This window comes from Biomphalaria glabrata, chromosome 16 (assembly GCF_947242115.1).
Source record: "Biomphalaria glabrata chromosome 16, xgBioGlab47.1, whole genome shotgun sequence".
Taxonomy (NCBI): Eukaryota; Metazoa; Mollusca; class Gastropoda; family Planorbidae; genus Biomphalaria; species Biomphalaria glabrata.
In genome coordinates this window covers 2,742,579-2,758,189 of record NC_074726.1, presented here as the reverse complement: position 1 = coordinate 2,758,189, position 15,611 = coordinate 2,742,579, and the positions used below count along the sequence as shown (strand labels likewise).

Here is a 15,611-nt window from a genome sequence, read left to right as displayed (position 1 = left end):
CTTGTTTGTATGTGTGTGACTGATTGCTTGTGTAACTGGGAACAAATTTGAAAAAAAAAACATTGGAATAAAGTCTTTTAATTAATTAAATTCTTGTCATACAAATATTATTGCGTTGACCTAATTGTTTGTACACACTTATATATATATATATAAGGTAGGAAGAAGTGTCAGTTCATTCATCCAGATATCGGTAGGAAATCATAAGTTGGATTGTAAACCCAGGCAACAATAAGTCCAGTCCAGTCAAGGATTATGGAATAGAATCTAAACTTGGCAGATAAGAACAAGTGAACCAGCATGCAGCAGTTTTGAAACTGTCACTCTACTCTTTTGTTCAACTGTTTTGCACACGCAAGTTGGATGAGAATAGAAACAGATTCAAACATGTTGTTCAATTTGAAACTTGACTTATTGAACTTTTAGAGAGAGACTGGACTCTATTAAAACTATTGTGATATGCTTCACTGATACATTCTAATTAGGTCAGAAATGAAAGAAAGGTCTTGCAGTAAAAGAGATTTAAGGATTGATCTGTAGTAGCTTGTGGCAAAATATGTAGGTCTCAGCTGGGTCTGCGTAACAACATGAAATACTCAGCTCCTCATTGATCTCCAAGACAAGCCTTATTACTGAGCAGACGTTAATGAGGATGGTTCCAGTGTAGCTGTGGTTAAGAATGGACTAAATGCTGTTTGGTTGAGTCACATAATGGTCTGGTGTGAAATTAAGAATGTTAATAACTTCACTTTTGGCCATGTGTTAAACTCAACTTTCTGGTTGATATTTATTAGTAATTTTGTACTTTCATTTTTCTTCTATCATGATTTTCATAAATCCTGTAGGTCTTTTTCGTGTCTACTGTTATTCTGACAGTAAGAATTTAAAACATGTTTCACAATTTTTGTTAATGTTTGAGGAGTATGGAAACAAGTGAGGTTCACTTTATTTCCACAATTTTTGTTGGTGTTTTGAGAGTTGTTGATAAGTGAGAACATCAATTTTGACTTCATGTATTTTATGTTGCACTATAAATGCCTAACGTAAATCAGGAATACCTGGAGATTTGAAACACTGATTATATCATTATGCAATTACAGTTCAATGTATTTCATTCAATACTTCCTGATTATAACAAAGAAGAAACAGAATTATTCTAGAGCTTGGGTTTAGAACTTTTAAGAGCTCTTATACTAATAAATCAGTCTCGGCCACTCTTTGTATTGTTCCACTGAATATAGCATCAGTCTCGGCCACTCTTTGTATTGTTCCCTGAATATAGCATCAGTCTTGGCCACTCTTTGTATTGTTCAACTGACTATAGCATCAGTCTCAGCCACTCTTTGTATTTTTCCATTGAATATAGCAATGTATTAGATAAGAATTATTGACATGTTGAAATAAAGGAAAAAGATTTATACAAACCTACATGTAGACATACAAGTTTATTAATTTTGTTCATTCTGACTTTGTGTGAGTGTATGTTTGATGGTATTAATGTAGATCTTTAGTGCTAATAATGTATAGCACGAATAAATCAAAATCACCTCACCCTATCCTTTAGTCTGTTGAACAGTTCTCAACACTAGCACTCTCCATTCCTGTCTTTTGCTATGACTTGAGTCCATTCTTTAGTGTCTTCCCTTTGCAGAAAGGTCTTTGAGAACTCTGAGGAACTCATAATTTTTAGTTTGCTATATTTGCCAGTGTTAAGCTGGTCATCATGGGGCCTAATGGTCAATGTGACCCTTTTTTTAATTTTCTCAATGGCGATGTGGTCGTTATAGGTGATCCTAAGCTCCTTCTATAGCATCTCACCTCCATTACCAAGATCCTTCTCTGTAATTCCGCAGTTAGCATCCAAAGTTGGCAAGCATACAAGAATGTTACCATGACCTAGGAGTGTATTAGTACATCGTGTGTGCATGTTTTTTTTTTAATGACTTAGGCCAGTGATGCCCAACGTACGGCCCGTGGGCCAGATCCGGCCAGCGAAGTGGTTTTATCCGGCCCTCCGAAACGTCAAAACAAAGTGTATAAAAATCTCCCCCCCCCACCACCACCATTTATATGTTTATGAAAGGTGACTCTGAATGAGAATCTACCAGGAAAGGTGAACGTATCTTTACATGTTGTGGTACATGATTATAAGCCAGCATAATTGTTTTCTAAAGTAACTAAGGCTGTGTAAAAAAAAAAACGCATTATAAACCAAATACGACTGCATACTTGGTTTGAGCCGCGAACAAAAATATTGTTAAACTACTCTAATAAATGGGAGGATCGATGGCAATATTTACCAAACAGAGACAAGAAAATGAGTCGTTGGTAAAATTAGCTACAATGTTGCTCATATTTTAAGTAGAAACATATTGCAATTTTCCGACGAGTAAACAAAATAAACCTTCAATATCCCATTAATTAATGTAAGTACTAGATCCAGAGTTTGTAATAACATTGTTTCGGGTCAATTTCTTTTCGTATTTGTACTTTTTCGGTCATGTGGCCCTCGGCACGAGTGTCCAAATTAAAATGGCCCGCAGATCAAATTAGGTTGGGCATCACTGACTTAGGCTATTATTCCTATTATGGCTGCCTGGTCATGCGGTTTGCGCGCTGGACTGTCGTTCTGATTTATCAACAGTCGAGGGCTCAAATCCTGCCTGCTCCCATCCCCCGTCGTCCTGCTGGAGGTTTGGACTAGGAAGTAAACTATCTTAAACTCTGAAGGAACATCCGAGACGTAAAACATTTTACAAACATTTTATTATGAATCTTACAGTTGTGGAGAGTTTGATTATGCTGCTTTAGCAGACAACTCCGGCTGTGTTAGGGATCCGCTAGTAAAACGTTTGAGAACTTTTGTTCTAACAAGTTGTTCACATGTATCAGAATTATATAGGTCTATATAAACTAAATTTAAAAAAAAAATTATTTTGTTGTTGCTGGAATTTTAAGATGCCAACTATAAGGAAGGGGATTTCCTAAAATTAAAAAAAAAATGAAGAACAACAAATTCTTGAATGTTTGAAACTTTTATTACAAAGCTTTACAGTTTTTCAATTGTGTCCAAACACAATTTCATTATTTGATTGAAGCAAAACATTTTCATGAACTAAATTATGAGCATGTTATATGACAATGTAAAATGAAAGCTGCCAATTATTCAATTGGAGACACGGAAGTTTCAACTTTGATACATGGAAGGTTTCATCCTGTTGCCACTTTGATTATCAAAACAATTGAAAAGTGTTTTTTTTTAGATTATTTGGATAGATTTATAGTGACACAATTGCAAGTTAGTTTTTTTTTACACTCGCTGCCAACAAAAACAATCATAACAATAAACCAAAAGTTTTAAATCTATGTCAAAGGAATTGGTTGCTAAATGACTTTCAGTCGATTTATTACATCAGATTTTTTTTTGTTTTACAAACCGATAAAAAACCCCCCTAAAACTAGCCAACAATTACAATCATAACAATAAACTAAAAGTTTAAAAAAAAAATTCAACATTAGCAACAGTTAAAATTATTTATCTTGGTCATCTGTCATTCTAGCATAAACCAAACAACAGTTACAAACTTTTATGCAAGTGTTCTCATGACAAAATAAAATACTTTGCAGGAAATGTAAGAATTGATGAATGTGGTATATATATTATGCTAATTTATATATGTATGTTTATTTATGTTACTAATAAAGAGCATCACTTCCGGGTTATTCAATGGAAAATGTAAACACTAAACATTTCTTAACTTAACCTATGTCTATATATAATAAAACCTTAATAAGTCACGACACCACAATTAGTGACAAAGATTGGATAACCAGACATGTATAATGAAGGTACAGAAACTTTTATAAATTACAAAGAAAGGCTTGATGCCTACTTTAATGCAAACAGTACTCCATCGGAGAAAAAGGGTGCCATATTACTAACCTCTATAGAGGCCAAGCTTTATGCTACATTAAGGTCATTGGCGTCCCCAGAGTTGCCCATCAGGAAATCATATGAAGAGCTTTGCAAGTGACTTAACAATTATTACAGCCCTCCTCCATTGGAGATTATGAAAAGATTTAAATTCCACCACAAAATCCAAGAAGACAACAAAACAATCAATGAATTTATAACTGCTATAAAAGCACTGTCAGAACACTGTTATTTTGGCCCCGCTCTCCAAGATTCGCTTAGAGATAGATTTGTTTGTGGTCTAAAAGATGTAAACATTCGAAAAAGACTCCTTCAAGTGGCCAGTCTAACATTATCGACAGCTATGAACATAGCTACAGCCATGGAGACGGCCAAGAGAGATGCTGAACAGATTCAGTCTAATCAATCTCAATCTCTACATAGGATGCAGAAAAAGCTGAACTTTGAATGAAAGACAATCGCAAGAGATCAAAAGAAACCTTACAACTCTCCTGTGGCAAGTAGAATCATACAAGATCAAGATGCTTCTTTCACAGTGCCACTTGTTTCAAGTGTGGCAAACAAGGCCTGAATAAGCAAGCAAAAGAGGAGGGAATTTACACAATGTACAAGAATATACAGAAGAAGAAATATTCAGCTTGTCAACAAACATAAACCAAATGTGCATCAAAATTAATATCAACAGAATCGACACAGAAATTAAAATAGATACAGGCTCTGGGCTATCATTAATGACAATAGAAGATTACATAAACATCTTTAAAAGAAACCCAAAACTTGAATGTACTAATGTCCGCTTAAGAATCAGTAAAGGAGAAGAAATACTCCCTTTGTGAAAAGCGAACATAATAGTATACAATCATCATGAAACCAAGAAACTTCCTTTGTACATGTTGAGTAAAAGTAACAATCCTATACTAGGACATGAATGGATAAAATCTCTGAAGATCAACTGAAGTGACATCAAACAGTTAATATCCTCTGAATCTTGTATACAAGAAACTTTCAACAGTTTAATCAAGGAATTTGAAGAGGTCTTCTCAGAAGGAATAGGCACCATTAGAAACATGCAGGCAAACATAGCAATAAAAGATGAGGCTAAACCAAAGTTCTGCAAATGCAAGGCCCGTCCCTTATGCTATCAAGGCAAAAGTAGAAAAGGAGTTAAATAAACTAGAGAATAAAGGAATTCTGTCTAAAGTGAATTACAGCAATTGGGCAACACCAATTGTACCAATAATGAAACCATCTGGAGATGTTTGAATATGTGGTGACTTCAAGGTAACCATCAATCCAGTGTTAAAAGTCGAACAATATTCTCTACCAAGAATAGAAGATATTCTTGAAAACTTAGAAAGGGAGACAAATTCTCAAAAATAGATATACGACAAGCATATCTTACACTTCAAATAGATGAAGCTTCAAAACCTTTAACGACCATCAATACACATAAAGGCCTATATGTGTACAACAGACTCGTTTTTGGGATCACATTAGCTCCTATGATATGGCAAAGAACTATGGATATTATCTTAAATGAACTGCCAGGAGTACAATGCAATCAAGACGACATGACCATCGCAGGAAATTTAAGAAGTCTACTCAGCAGACTGAAGGAATATGGTCTCAATTCAAATCTGGAAAAAAAATTTGCTTTCTTCAAACATGAAATTATTTTCTGTGGAATGAAAGTTTCAAAAGAAGTATTGCATAAAACTAATGACAAAGTATTAGCAGTAATGAACACACATACTCCAAACAGTCACAACTGATGTCTTTTCTAGGTATGGTTAACTATTACCATTTGTGGCTCAAAAATATTGCATAATAGCTCAACCACTCTACAATCTACTACAAGACAAAGTTAAATTCATTTGGGACAAAAGCTGCACCAAGGCCTTCGAAACAATAAAAACAATGATAGCATCTGATAATGTTCTCATATAAGATATGACCCAAATCTACCAGTTCGATTGGCTTGTGATGCATCACCATATGGTATACGAGAGATGAGCGCACCCTGTGGCAATTACTGCTCAAACTTTCAAGCCGAAATTGAGGCAATTACCATAGCACTACAGACAGTAGAAAAACAAATTATATGAAGGAGTGCAACCACCATCAGATATTGTTGTCTTTACAGACTCCCAATCTACTCTGCAAGCACTTAACAGCAGCACCTCAAACAGCCCAAGAGAGTTGACAACACTAATAGTGATAATTCATCAGATGATATCCAAAATTAAATATCAATATCATACTACAGTGGATCCCTGGACACATTGGCATCATGGGAAATGAAAAGGCAGATAAGCTATCAAAGGCAGGTTCATCTATGGAACAACCAAATAGACCTGTTAACTACCTCACCTTAAGGTCAATGTTCGTCAACAATCACAAAGAGGAGTGGCTCAACCAATGGGCATCAGGAAACACAGACAGAGCCATGTACAAAGAAATGACTATGCCTAACAAACTGGACAGTATTAACTTCCTCCCCCGCAAAGAACAATCTACAATCTTCCAACTAAGAACAGAACACACACCACTATTAAATTACCATCTGAACAAAATAAACTCCACACAACTCCCATTTGCAGACACTGCGCCTACCCCTTTGAAACCGTAAACCATATCCTCTTTGAATGCCCCTCCCAAATCCACCTTAGGCAGACCCTACTTCCACTACAGCCCAACATAACCAACATCCTGTACGGCAGTGCTGAACAACTGAAGAAAACAGCACACTTTTTTTCATTGGCACAGTCTGCAAAAGAGCTCACAGCTCAGCAGCAATAAAGCTGGCTAGAAGAAGAAGAAGAAGAAGAAGAATGGTACAGGAGCAGTTTTTCACTTAACCTTCTATGTCTATATATAATAGAACCTTACTAAATCATGACACCACACTCTATAACATAGAAATCATTTTCACACAACAGACAGAGAAGTCACAACTTTTGTCTCATATAATGTAGGCCTAATGTATGGCCTCCTTCAGACAAGAAACAATTATGGATCATCTAATGGAAATGAGATGCCAGGGCATTAGCTTTAGTCAGAACAATGTCGCAGACACAGCAGTTCCTCTCTCTCCAGGCAGTTGATCTATACAAAGAAATGGCAAATGTCATTAGAATTTGGGGTCAGCGGCATCACAGGCTGGACCAGAATGTACACCTATCTGCCGCAAGCTGCCTAAAGGTCACCTAATTTTTCCTTAGGGTTTACTTTCAAAGACTTTCCCATGTTTGAGTCTAACTGCAAGTAAGCAGAGGTTTGAATTCATAGTTTTCCTTTTACTAGGTGGGTAGCCAGCCAAGACTTACAAGTCCCTCCTCCTTAAAGTTTACTGGCTCAAGTGCCAGTTACTTGGCTTTGCCCCTTCTCCTGTTTGTAAATCAATTCCACTGGTCCCTATATCTGAGCAACTAGTGAAGATCAGGAGTTGGAATGGTTGCCATGTTTCTCCCTCAAAAGCTACAGTCTGCAGGCTTTTTCAGTGCACGGACCAAAGGTTCTGAACTCACTCCCCATTGATCTCAGACAGACAACATGCTATACCACTTTTAAGAAGAACATTAAGACCTACTTGTTTAAAACTTTTTTAGATTAGTTTTTTATTTGTATTGTCGTGTTTGTGTTTGTAATGTTATTACAGCGCCTTGAGCCTACATTTTGTTTGTTAACAGCGCTTTATAAATAAAATTATTATTATTATTGTCAGAGGCTATTAGAGATGCAGACCATTGAAAGCATTTTAAAAGTAGCAGAGTGCTATGTTTCATTCCCACCTTACAGATAGTAATAAGGTGCCTATATCTTACTCATAATTGCATCAATATTACAAGTTCGCAAATATTCTCAACATTCACTCATCGTGATATAGGACATGTAAAATGAAAATGAAATGTTTTACATCAGCAAGCCGTTGTAATGATCAGACTCGACGGTTCCAAGGGGCTTCACTGTGTAGGAAAAGGTGATGTATAACCTGTCCTCTTGTCTGGTGACTACATGTGTCCTCTGTTTTGCACCCTTTGAACAAAGTTGTGGAGGTGACTTCAGGTCTTGTGGATTCACGGACTGAAAAAGACATGGGTTCATGTTTACTTTCAACTTTAAGTTAACCCAGATTGAAATAAGCATTTTTTTAAAGATAATAATCAACCTGTCTTAATTTTTAGGAAAATATTAGTCAGTTTTGCAAGAAACTACAATATATCTTATCTTATCTTATATAATACAGAAGTTACTTCAAAAAAGAAGATGATTACGTCCTACGCGTCATGCATTTAGTCATGCATATTAACCAATGACTTAAATTCTGCCAAGTCACTGGTTTTCCTGGCTAGCTCAGGCAACCCATTCCATGCTCTAATAGCACTAGGGAAGAAGGAGTATTTGTACAAATTTGTCCTAGCATATGGGACGAGGAATGTGCCTTTATCTTTGTGTCTTTCAGAGTATTTTATTAAATTTTGTTTTTGTATTTGAAGATTATGGTTCAGTGTTTTATGTATTATTGCTACTTTACTTTTGAGCCTTCTGTCCTGAAGGCTTTCTAAATTTAGTGATTTTACTAAAGGTGTTACTCTAGTCAAATGTGAATAATCGTTTGTTATGAATCGCACTGCTCTATTTTGTGTCTGTTCTAGTTTCTTAATGTTTTCTTGAGTTGAGGGGTCCCAAACAGAAGATGCATATTCTATTATTGGCCTAACCAAGGTTAAATAACATTTTAGTTTTATGTTCTTATTTGATTTATAGAAATTTCTTTTAATAAATCCTAATGCTTTGTTTGATTTTTTTGTAGTTTCATCAATATGTGGATTCCATGACAGTTTTTCATTTATTATAACACCTAGGTATTTTGCGTTTTTAGTCTGTGTTACTGGTTTGCCATGAATAAGATAAGTGGAATTAATTTGTTTTAGTTTTTTTGTTACTCTTAACAACTGACATTTTTCTGGGTGGAAAGACATGCTCCAATTTGATTCCCGTTTCTGTAATTCATCTAATTCTCTTTGTAAAATATCTGTGTCTTGTGTTGTTTTTATTGTTCTATATATTATGCAATCGTCTGCAAATAATCTGACTTTTGTTCCTGAAGTAATGCAATTTGGTAAATCATTTATGTAAATTAAAAATAGTAGTGGACCCAAGACTGTTCCTTGAGGTACACCTGAGTTTACTGTTATCGGTGTTGATTTAGAGCCATTTATTATTACAGTTTGTTCTCTCCCTATCAGAAAGTCTTTAATCCACTGATGCAGTGGACCATTAATGCCGAAATATTTTAATTTTTTAAGCAAACTATGGTGGTGAACTTTGTCAAAAGCCTTAGAAAAATCTAGTAAGATAGCATCTATTTGTTCACTATTATCTAAACCTTTTGAAAAATCATCAATTAGTCCTATTAGTTGTGTTTCACATAATCTATATTTCCTAAAGCCATGTTGGTATGGTGTGAGGACATTATGTTTGTCTAAGTGGTTTATGATGTTGCTACATATTATGTGTTCTAGGATTTTACATGTGATGCTGGTAAGTGATACTGGTCTGTAGTTTCCTGGGTCAGATTTTTCTCCTTTTTTAAATAGGGGGGTGACATTAGCTTCTTTCCAGTCCTTTGGTACTCTGCCCTGGTTAAGTTAAGCCTGAAAGAGTATTTTGAACACTGGGGCTAGCTCATTACTTAGTTCTTTGAGTAATCTAGCTGGAATACCATCAGGTCCAGAAGCTTTATTTGGTTTGGTGTTGGCTAATAGTTTTTGAATTCCATTTTCTTGTACTACTATATCTTCTATGTTGTCTACTTGGTTCAAATTCAGTAATATGTCTTTGTCTCCTGGGGCTGAGAATGCTGATGCAAAGTATTTGTTTAGAATGTTTGCTTTAGTTTCATTATCATTATGTATTATGTTATGTTCATCTTTTAATGGCGCTACGCCTGTTGTTTCCATTTTCTTAGACTTAATGTATGACCATAGGTTTTTGTTGTTGTCTTTAGATATTACATTGTTTATGTATTCACTCTGCAGCTGTCTACTTACTTTTTGGGTTAAGTGTTTAATTTTTAATTTATATTACCTTATCAAAAAAAAAAAAAAGCAAACATTAATTTGTACATTGATTCCATAATCACCTATATACTTACATAGTACAGTCCCTCTCCTGATTGCACAGTTAATTTATATTTATGCCATGGGCAAACAATACATGAGTATTCTGATGTGTCCTGTTTAAAAATAATATTTTCTTGATTTGAAAAAAAAAAGTGAAACCATTTAATTGAATTAAATTTCTTTTTTTTTTTAAATTAAGATTAAATTGATACTGTTCCAACAAGTTTTTAAAATATACAAATAGTTAAAGATGTATACATTACCTCAATATCACCTTGGTACAAGGGACCACCAGCATCTGAAAAGAAAATAGTAGACAGCAGTTAATACTGCACAAAATTGTCTAGCAAGACAATACAAGCTTAAGTTTCTAAAATTACATTTTGAATTCACTTAGGCAAAGGCTAACAAGCCCTTACTGTCCCATGAAGCTTTCTGGTTTAGGTGCCAGTTACTTGGCCCCTTCTCCAGTTGGTGATAAACAGTTTCAATGCCCCCCCCCCAGCCAGATGTGAAGGCCATGAGTTAGACTGGTTGTTACAGGCTATTCGATACGAATGCCATTGGAAGCATTTCCAGTACTAACAACCTTATGGAGGATAAGTGAAGGAAATTTCTGAATGCAAACATCTGCCATCTTGCAGCTACCCCCGGCTTCAGGAATCAATTCTGAGGAAAAATCAGGAGCCAGCAACCCTTAGGCAACATGCAGCAACACAGTGCTACACCTTGTCAGAGTCTGCGATGCCCCCTGATCCCAAACTGTATCAACACATGTTGTTCCTTTGGATAAATCAGCTGTGTGGAAAAGGGAGTGGGTGACATCATTCAGACCACAGCTAGTGCCCAGGCATTAATGTTGATTAGGGCAATAATTAGGCTCTGTTTGGGACCCTTCAACTCAAGAAAACATTAAGAAACTGGAACAGACACAAAATAGAGCAGTGAGATTCATAACAAATGAATATTCACATTTGACTAGAGTAACACCTTTAGTAAAATCACTAAATTTAGAAAGCCTTCATGATAGAAGACTCAAAAGTAAAGTAGCAATTATACATAAAACTCTGAAACATAATCTTCAAATACAAAGACAAAATCTAATAAAATACTCAGAAAGACACAAAGATAAAGGCACATTCCTCATTCCATATGCTAGGACAAATTTGTACAAATGCTTCTTCTTCCCTAGTACTATAACAGCATGGAATTGGTTGCCTGAGCCAGCCAGGAAAACCAGTGACTTGACAGAATTTAGGTCATTGGTTGTGACTGAATGCATTATGTGTAGGACGTAATCATCTTTTTTGAAGTAACATCTGTATTCTACAAGAAAAGAAGAAGATAGGAAAATAAGTATTCATCTTATTTCCATGAGATGATCCTTGGTCATTGTTAGCTTGAAGGAAGCCCTAAAACATGTTGACTTATGTAGATTAAAAATGTTTATGAAATCAACTGCTCATTTCGACTAAACATACACTAATCAAATGTCTCTCAATTCAAGTGTTGTGGGTGAAGAGAGCAATATAGTAGTCGACATCCTCGGCTGTGTCACAGTCCCTGAAATATTGATGTAATCCTTGACTGAAGAGAGCACAGGTCCCAACCTTGGTTTCATTGTATAAATGCATGAATACTTAACACATATTCTCTTTACAGATTCCGGCTCAATAACACAGACACATTTTATTGTTAAATTATAAAATAATTTAAAACTTCAAATCAAGATAGTGTACAGCCCTCTGTGGAATAATTGTTCGAACGTTGTAACGGTTGGTAACTTTATCATCTCTGCAGTAGATGAATATCTCTAAAAAAAAATCAAGTTAATTTCCAATAATACTAGAAAAACAATACAGACTAGTAGTTAATGTCAAGTCACATGAAAAACCAAAACAGATATTACCAGCTGATTTGATTTCATGCAGGTGTCATTCTGTAGGATATCCTATTTTATAAATTACAGACATTACATCAAAAGAGAAGATGATAATGTCCTACACGTCTCCTTGTCAATCTAGTCATACATGTTAATCAGTGACTTAAACTCTGGCAAGTCATTGGTTTTCCTGGCTGATCAAGGCAACCCATTCCATGCTCTAATAGCACTAGGGAAGAAGGATAATTTGTACAAATTTGTCCTAGCATATGGAATATTTTTTTACAACTTCTACTTTAACAAAGTTCTTCTCTAGACCTTGTGGTCTATAGGGCAGATGATGTAGAGGTCATTTGTTTCTGTGGCCTACAAGGGTGTCATGTGGCCAGCACAACGACCAACAGCCTTTACTTTTCCCCAACTAATGTCAGGTAGCCATTAGAGCTGGGTGGACTCAGAGGCGGCAAAAGATCCTGAAATTAAAAATCCCAATCTTCACCAAGAATCAAACCCGGGACCCCCGGATCTGAAGCCAAGTGCTTTACCACTCAGCCACTGCACCTCCCTTTTAACAAAGTAATAATTTAAAAATCATTTCGTTAAAGGAAAAGTATTTCAAAATTTTAAAATAAAAACATAGAGCCATCTCATGTATTTTCTGTTTAGCAGGTCTAATAATATAAATTTTATCTTCAATGAGCCATCATTACCTATAATACATATCATAGTCAAGCACTACTTCTAATGACATCAATTTTTTTGGTAAAGCAATGGTAAATTATCTAAATTATTTTAAAAGGAAGATAAATCATGTGTATGTTGAAGTTTTAATAAACAAAAGATATCCATTTTAACTTACGGTAACAAAAACTATCAAATGCATAAAGTTGACCTTTGTGTAATAATATAAAGATGTCTTTGCCATCTATAGTCATTCTTTTTCTACCTCCATTTTGCTGTAGGTCTTTCATTGTACACGCAAATATAGGTTCAGCCATTGCATGTTCAATTAAGGGCCTCAAATTATAAGTATAATGCTTCCACACACCTGGAAATAGAAAATTGATGTTAAAATGAATGAATTTAACCTAATTTTTGTTTCATTAAATAAGTAAGAAGGGTTAAAAGTTGAATCTATGTATTTTTCTAAAACTTCACTTAACCAGTTACTTATCCTGACTTAAAATGAAATAAATACTTTGTAATTATACTTCTAATTAAGCTTTAATCTATAATTTGTATTGCCTTTTACTGACCACAGTATGAGACTAATAAAAACTGAAGACTATTGTTTTTTTGCAATTATTGATAGCTAACTAGAACGCACCATAGATGTAGACAAAGTTATTTAATCTTGGGATTAATCCTACTACTTTACTATCAATGTGGTAAAGTCATTGTCTTTACAACCATTGTTGCTGCTGTTTGTTTAAGTGGCGATAATTGGTCCTAAAAGAACAGGAAGGTGGTCGTTGTCAAGGGCAGGATGTGTGTTTACAGGGGCAGACTGGGTGTCAAAATTAGTCCTGGCATTAAAATGCAATGTGGCCCATAAATTGTATGCTTTATGATGAGCATCCATATTTGTATCTGTCCACAAATATCAAGTTTGAAAATGCATTAAAAACTGAATTTCTCCGTCCATGGCAAAAACAAGAGTAGGTAATTGTTCAATGTAATTCATTAGTAATACAAAGCTCTCCACCTTGTGATATCATAAACTACACTTTGTAACATATAATATTTTAGATTGACTATTCCATCAATAAGAACAATGTGTTAAGCTAGTATTACTCTGTAAAAACTATTTTTAAAAAAAAGTTTTTTATACAAGGTTAGGTGAGTCTCAATCATGACTGTCAGTGGAGCCCTTTAAAAAGAAAATAATAAACAATCTTTTATCAGCTTTACTATAATTGAAAGCAATATATATATATTAAGCAGCGACCAGACTGGCCCATTGGGTGCAGGTCCACTGAGCATTTGTCAGAATGCCCATATACCCAGTCTGCCCCTGTGATTTTAGTATAATTGACATAATATTTATTTTGTATTCAGTAGAAACAAGAATTAAATTGACAAATTCAAACTATTTATCTTGGTGTTTATTAACGGACAAGCCTCCATGTTAAGTAAAATCCACTCTTCAAAAATCTATCATAAATACATCAAAGTCAATTTAACTAGAAGTCAGTTATTATAAGTTTAAATATAGATAGTAGAAGTGTTTAGTAAAGTGCGACTTTCATGTTTGGATTTTTATAGCACCGTAACGGTCTGACCTATGAAAGAACTGATGGTATCTCTGAATTCCTCGTCCTTTTGTCTATAAAAATAAACCTGATTTAATGTATCACTAGGCTTAGTTAAAAATAAATATGAGGTCAAGGAGGTGTAGGGTGGGTATCGCCAAGTGTACTTTTCCTCTATCTGATTTTTCCCCAGCAAGTAAGCTTGATCGGGTTGATGCAAGGCTCGAGCAGATCAAAGAAAATATATTAAAAACATGTTTTAATCTTTAATTTTCACTATGAAGTCATTTTCTTTTTACTCCAGCGCAAGAACACCATCCATTGCCACCTTTCCAATGCTCCACAACTTCAAATAGTCTCTTTTTAGCTAATGAGCCATTAGACTTAAAAATAGCCCTAAGCCCATTACCCATTTCCTTTACTACCGGGTAGTAAAAAAGAATAATTCCACACCTTTTGAGTTTGACCTCACCATAAACTTAGCCTTTACAAGGAAAAGGAATAGTATGCGCAGTAGCAATATAGTAGTAATTTGGTAAACATTCAAATAAAAAGTGAACCGATCGAACCTCTATACAAATCAGAGCTGTTTGAACTTCGCACTTTACTCTAGGTAGCATTATAGCATCCTCTCTCTTATCTTATACTTAAATATTATAGTTACAGTATGTTACTTAAAAAAACTCTGCTAACCCTAGCCCTAAGTCATTAGTTTTCCTGGCTAATTCAGGCAACCCATTCCATTCTAGGGAAGAAGGAGCATTTGTGACATTTAATTTGTCATGATTTGTATGAATTTATTCTAGCGTATTGAATAAGAAATTTTCCTCAATCTTTTCACTTTGTCTTTGTGATTGTCCCCACACTTGTGACTTGTGTCATTCATAAAGTTTTTTCGTTTTTGAAAGTTTTTCTATTTGTAAATTATAGTTTTAAAAGTTTAGTGTTTTATTTTATGTATTAAAGCTACTTTACTTTATATTCTCTACGAGTGCGAATTTGTTCTAGCATAAGAAAAGACAATAATGAATAAGAAATGTGCCTCTAATATCTTGGCTTGGATTTTTGAGTATTCCATTAGCTTTTGTTTTTCTATGGACTGTTGTTGACACTTAATATTACAATTGTAGATCTAGCTTCTAGATTGATTTCCCTTGTTTAAATTGCATATGTACATAGGTCTGTGATATGGCAGAAGTCACAAAGTTCAGGGACCCTTTACAAACCATACTATATTAGCGGACCCCCCCCCCCCCCTCCCCGCCGGCCACTGTGCATGAATTGTTCAACTTTTTGTTCAGATTCACCCCAGAGATGGGCCAAACTAAAAGAAGCTGGAGCCTGGAGTTTTAAAAGCAGAGTAATACACTACTTTACAGTTTCCTTGCATCTTGACAAAATCAACAAGCTGTTGGAGA

At 35.0% G+C, this 15,611-nt stretch overlaps 1 protein-coding gene across 3 annotated transcripts; it reads right to left on the bottom strand.

The window, feature by feature from the left end:
- Nucleotides 1-3,016: 3,016 nt before the first annotated feature.
- LOC106069106 (Rieske domain-containing protein-like) lies at nucleotides 3,017-15,330 on the bottom strand. Of its 3 annotated transcripts, none has more exons than XM_056014411.1 (5): nucleotides 15,236-15,330; nucleotides 12,801-12,989; nucleotides 10,323-10,357; nucleotides 10,092-10,172; nucleotides 3,017-8,017 (listed from the first exon to the last, which is right to left on the bottom strand). In XM_056014411.1, the coding sequence occupies exons 2-5, from the start codon at nucleotides 12,937-12,939 to the stop codon at nucleotides 7,847-7,849; spliced, it is 426 nt and encodes a 141-aa protein (XP_055870386.1). In that variant the 5' UTR covers nucleotides 12,940-12,989; nucleotides 15,236-15,330; the 3' UTR covers nucleotides 3,017-7,846. The 3 variants fall into 3 exon arrangements, with proteins under 3 accessions (XP_055870386.1, XP_055870385.1, XP_055870384.1); XM_056014410.1 differs by having other exon boundaries at nucleotides 15,169-15,307; XM_056014409.1 differs by having other exon boundaries at nucleotides 14,893-15,302.
- Between the last annotated feature and the right edge of the window lie 281 nt (nucleotides 15,331-15,611).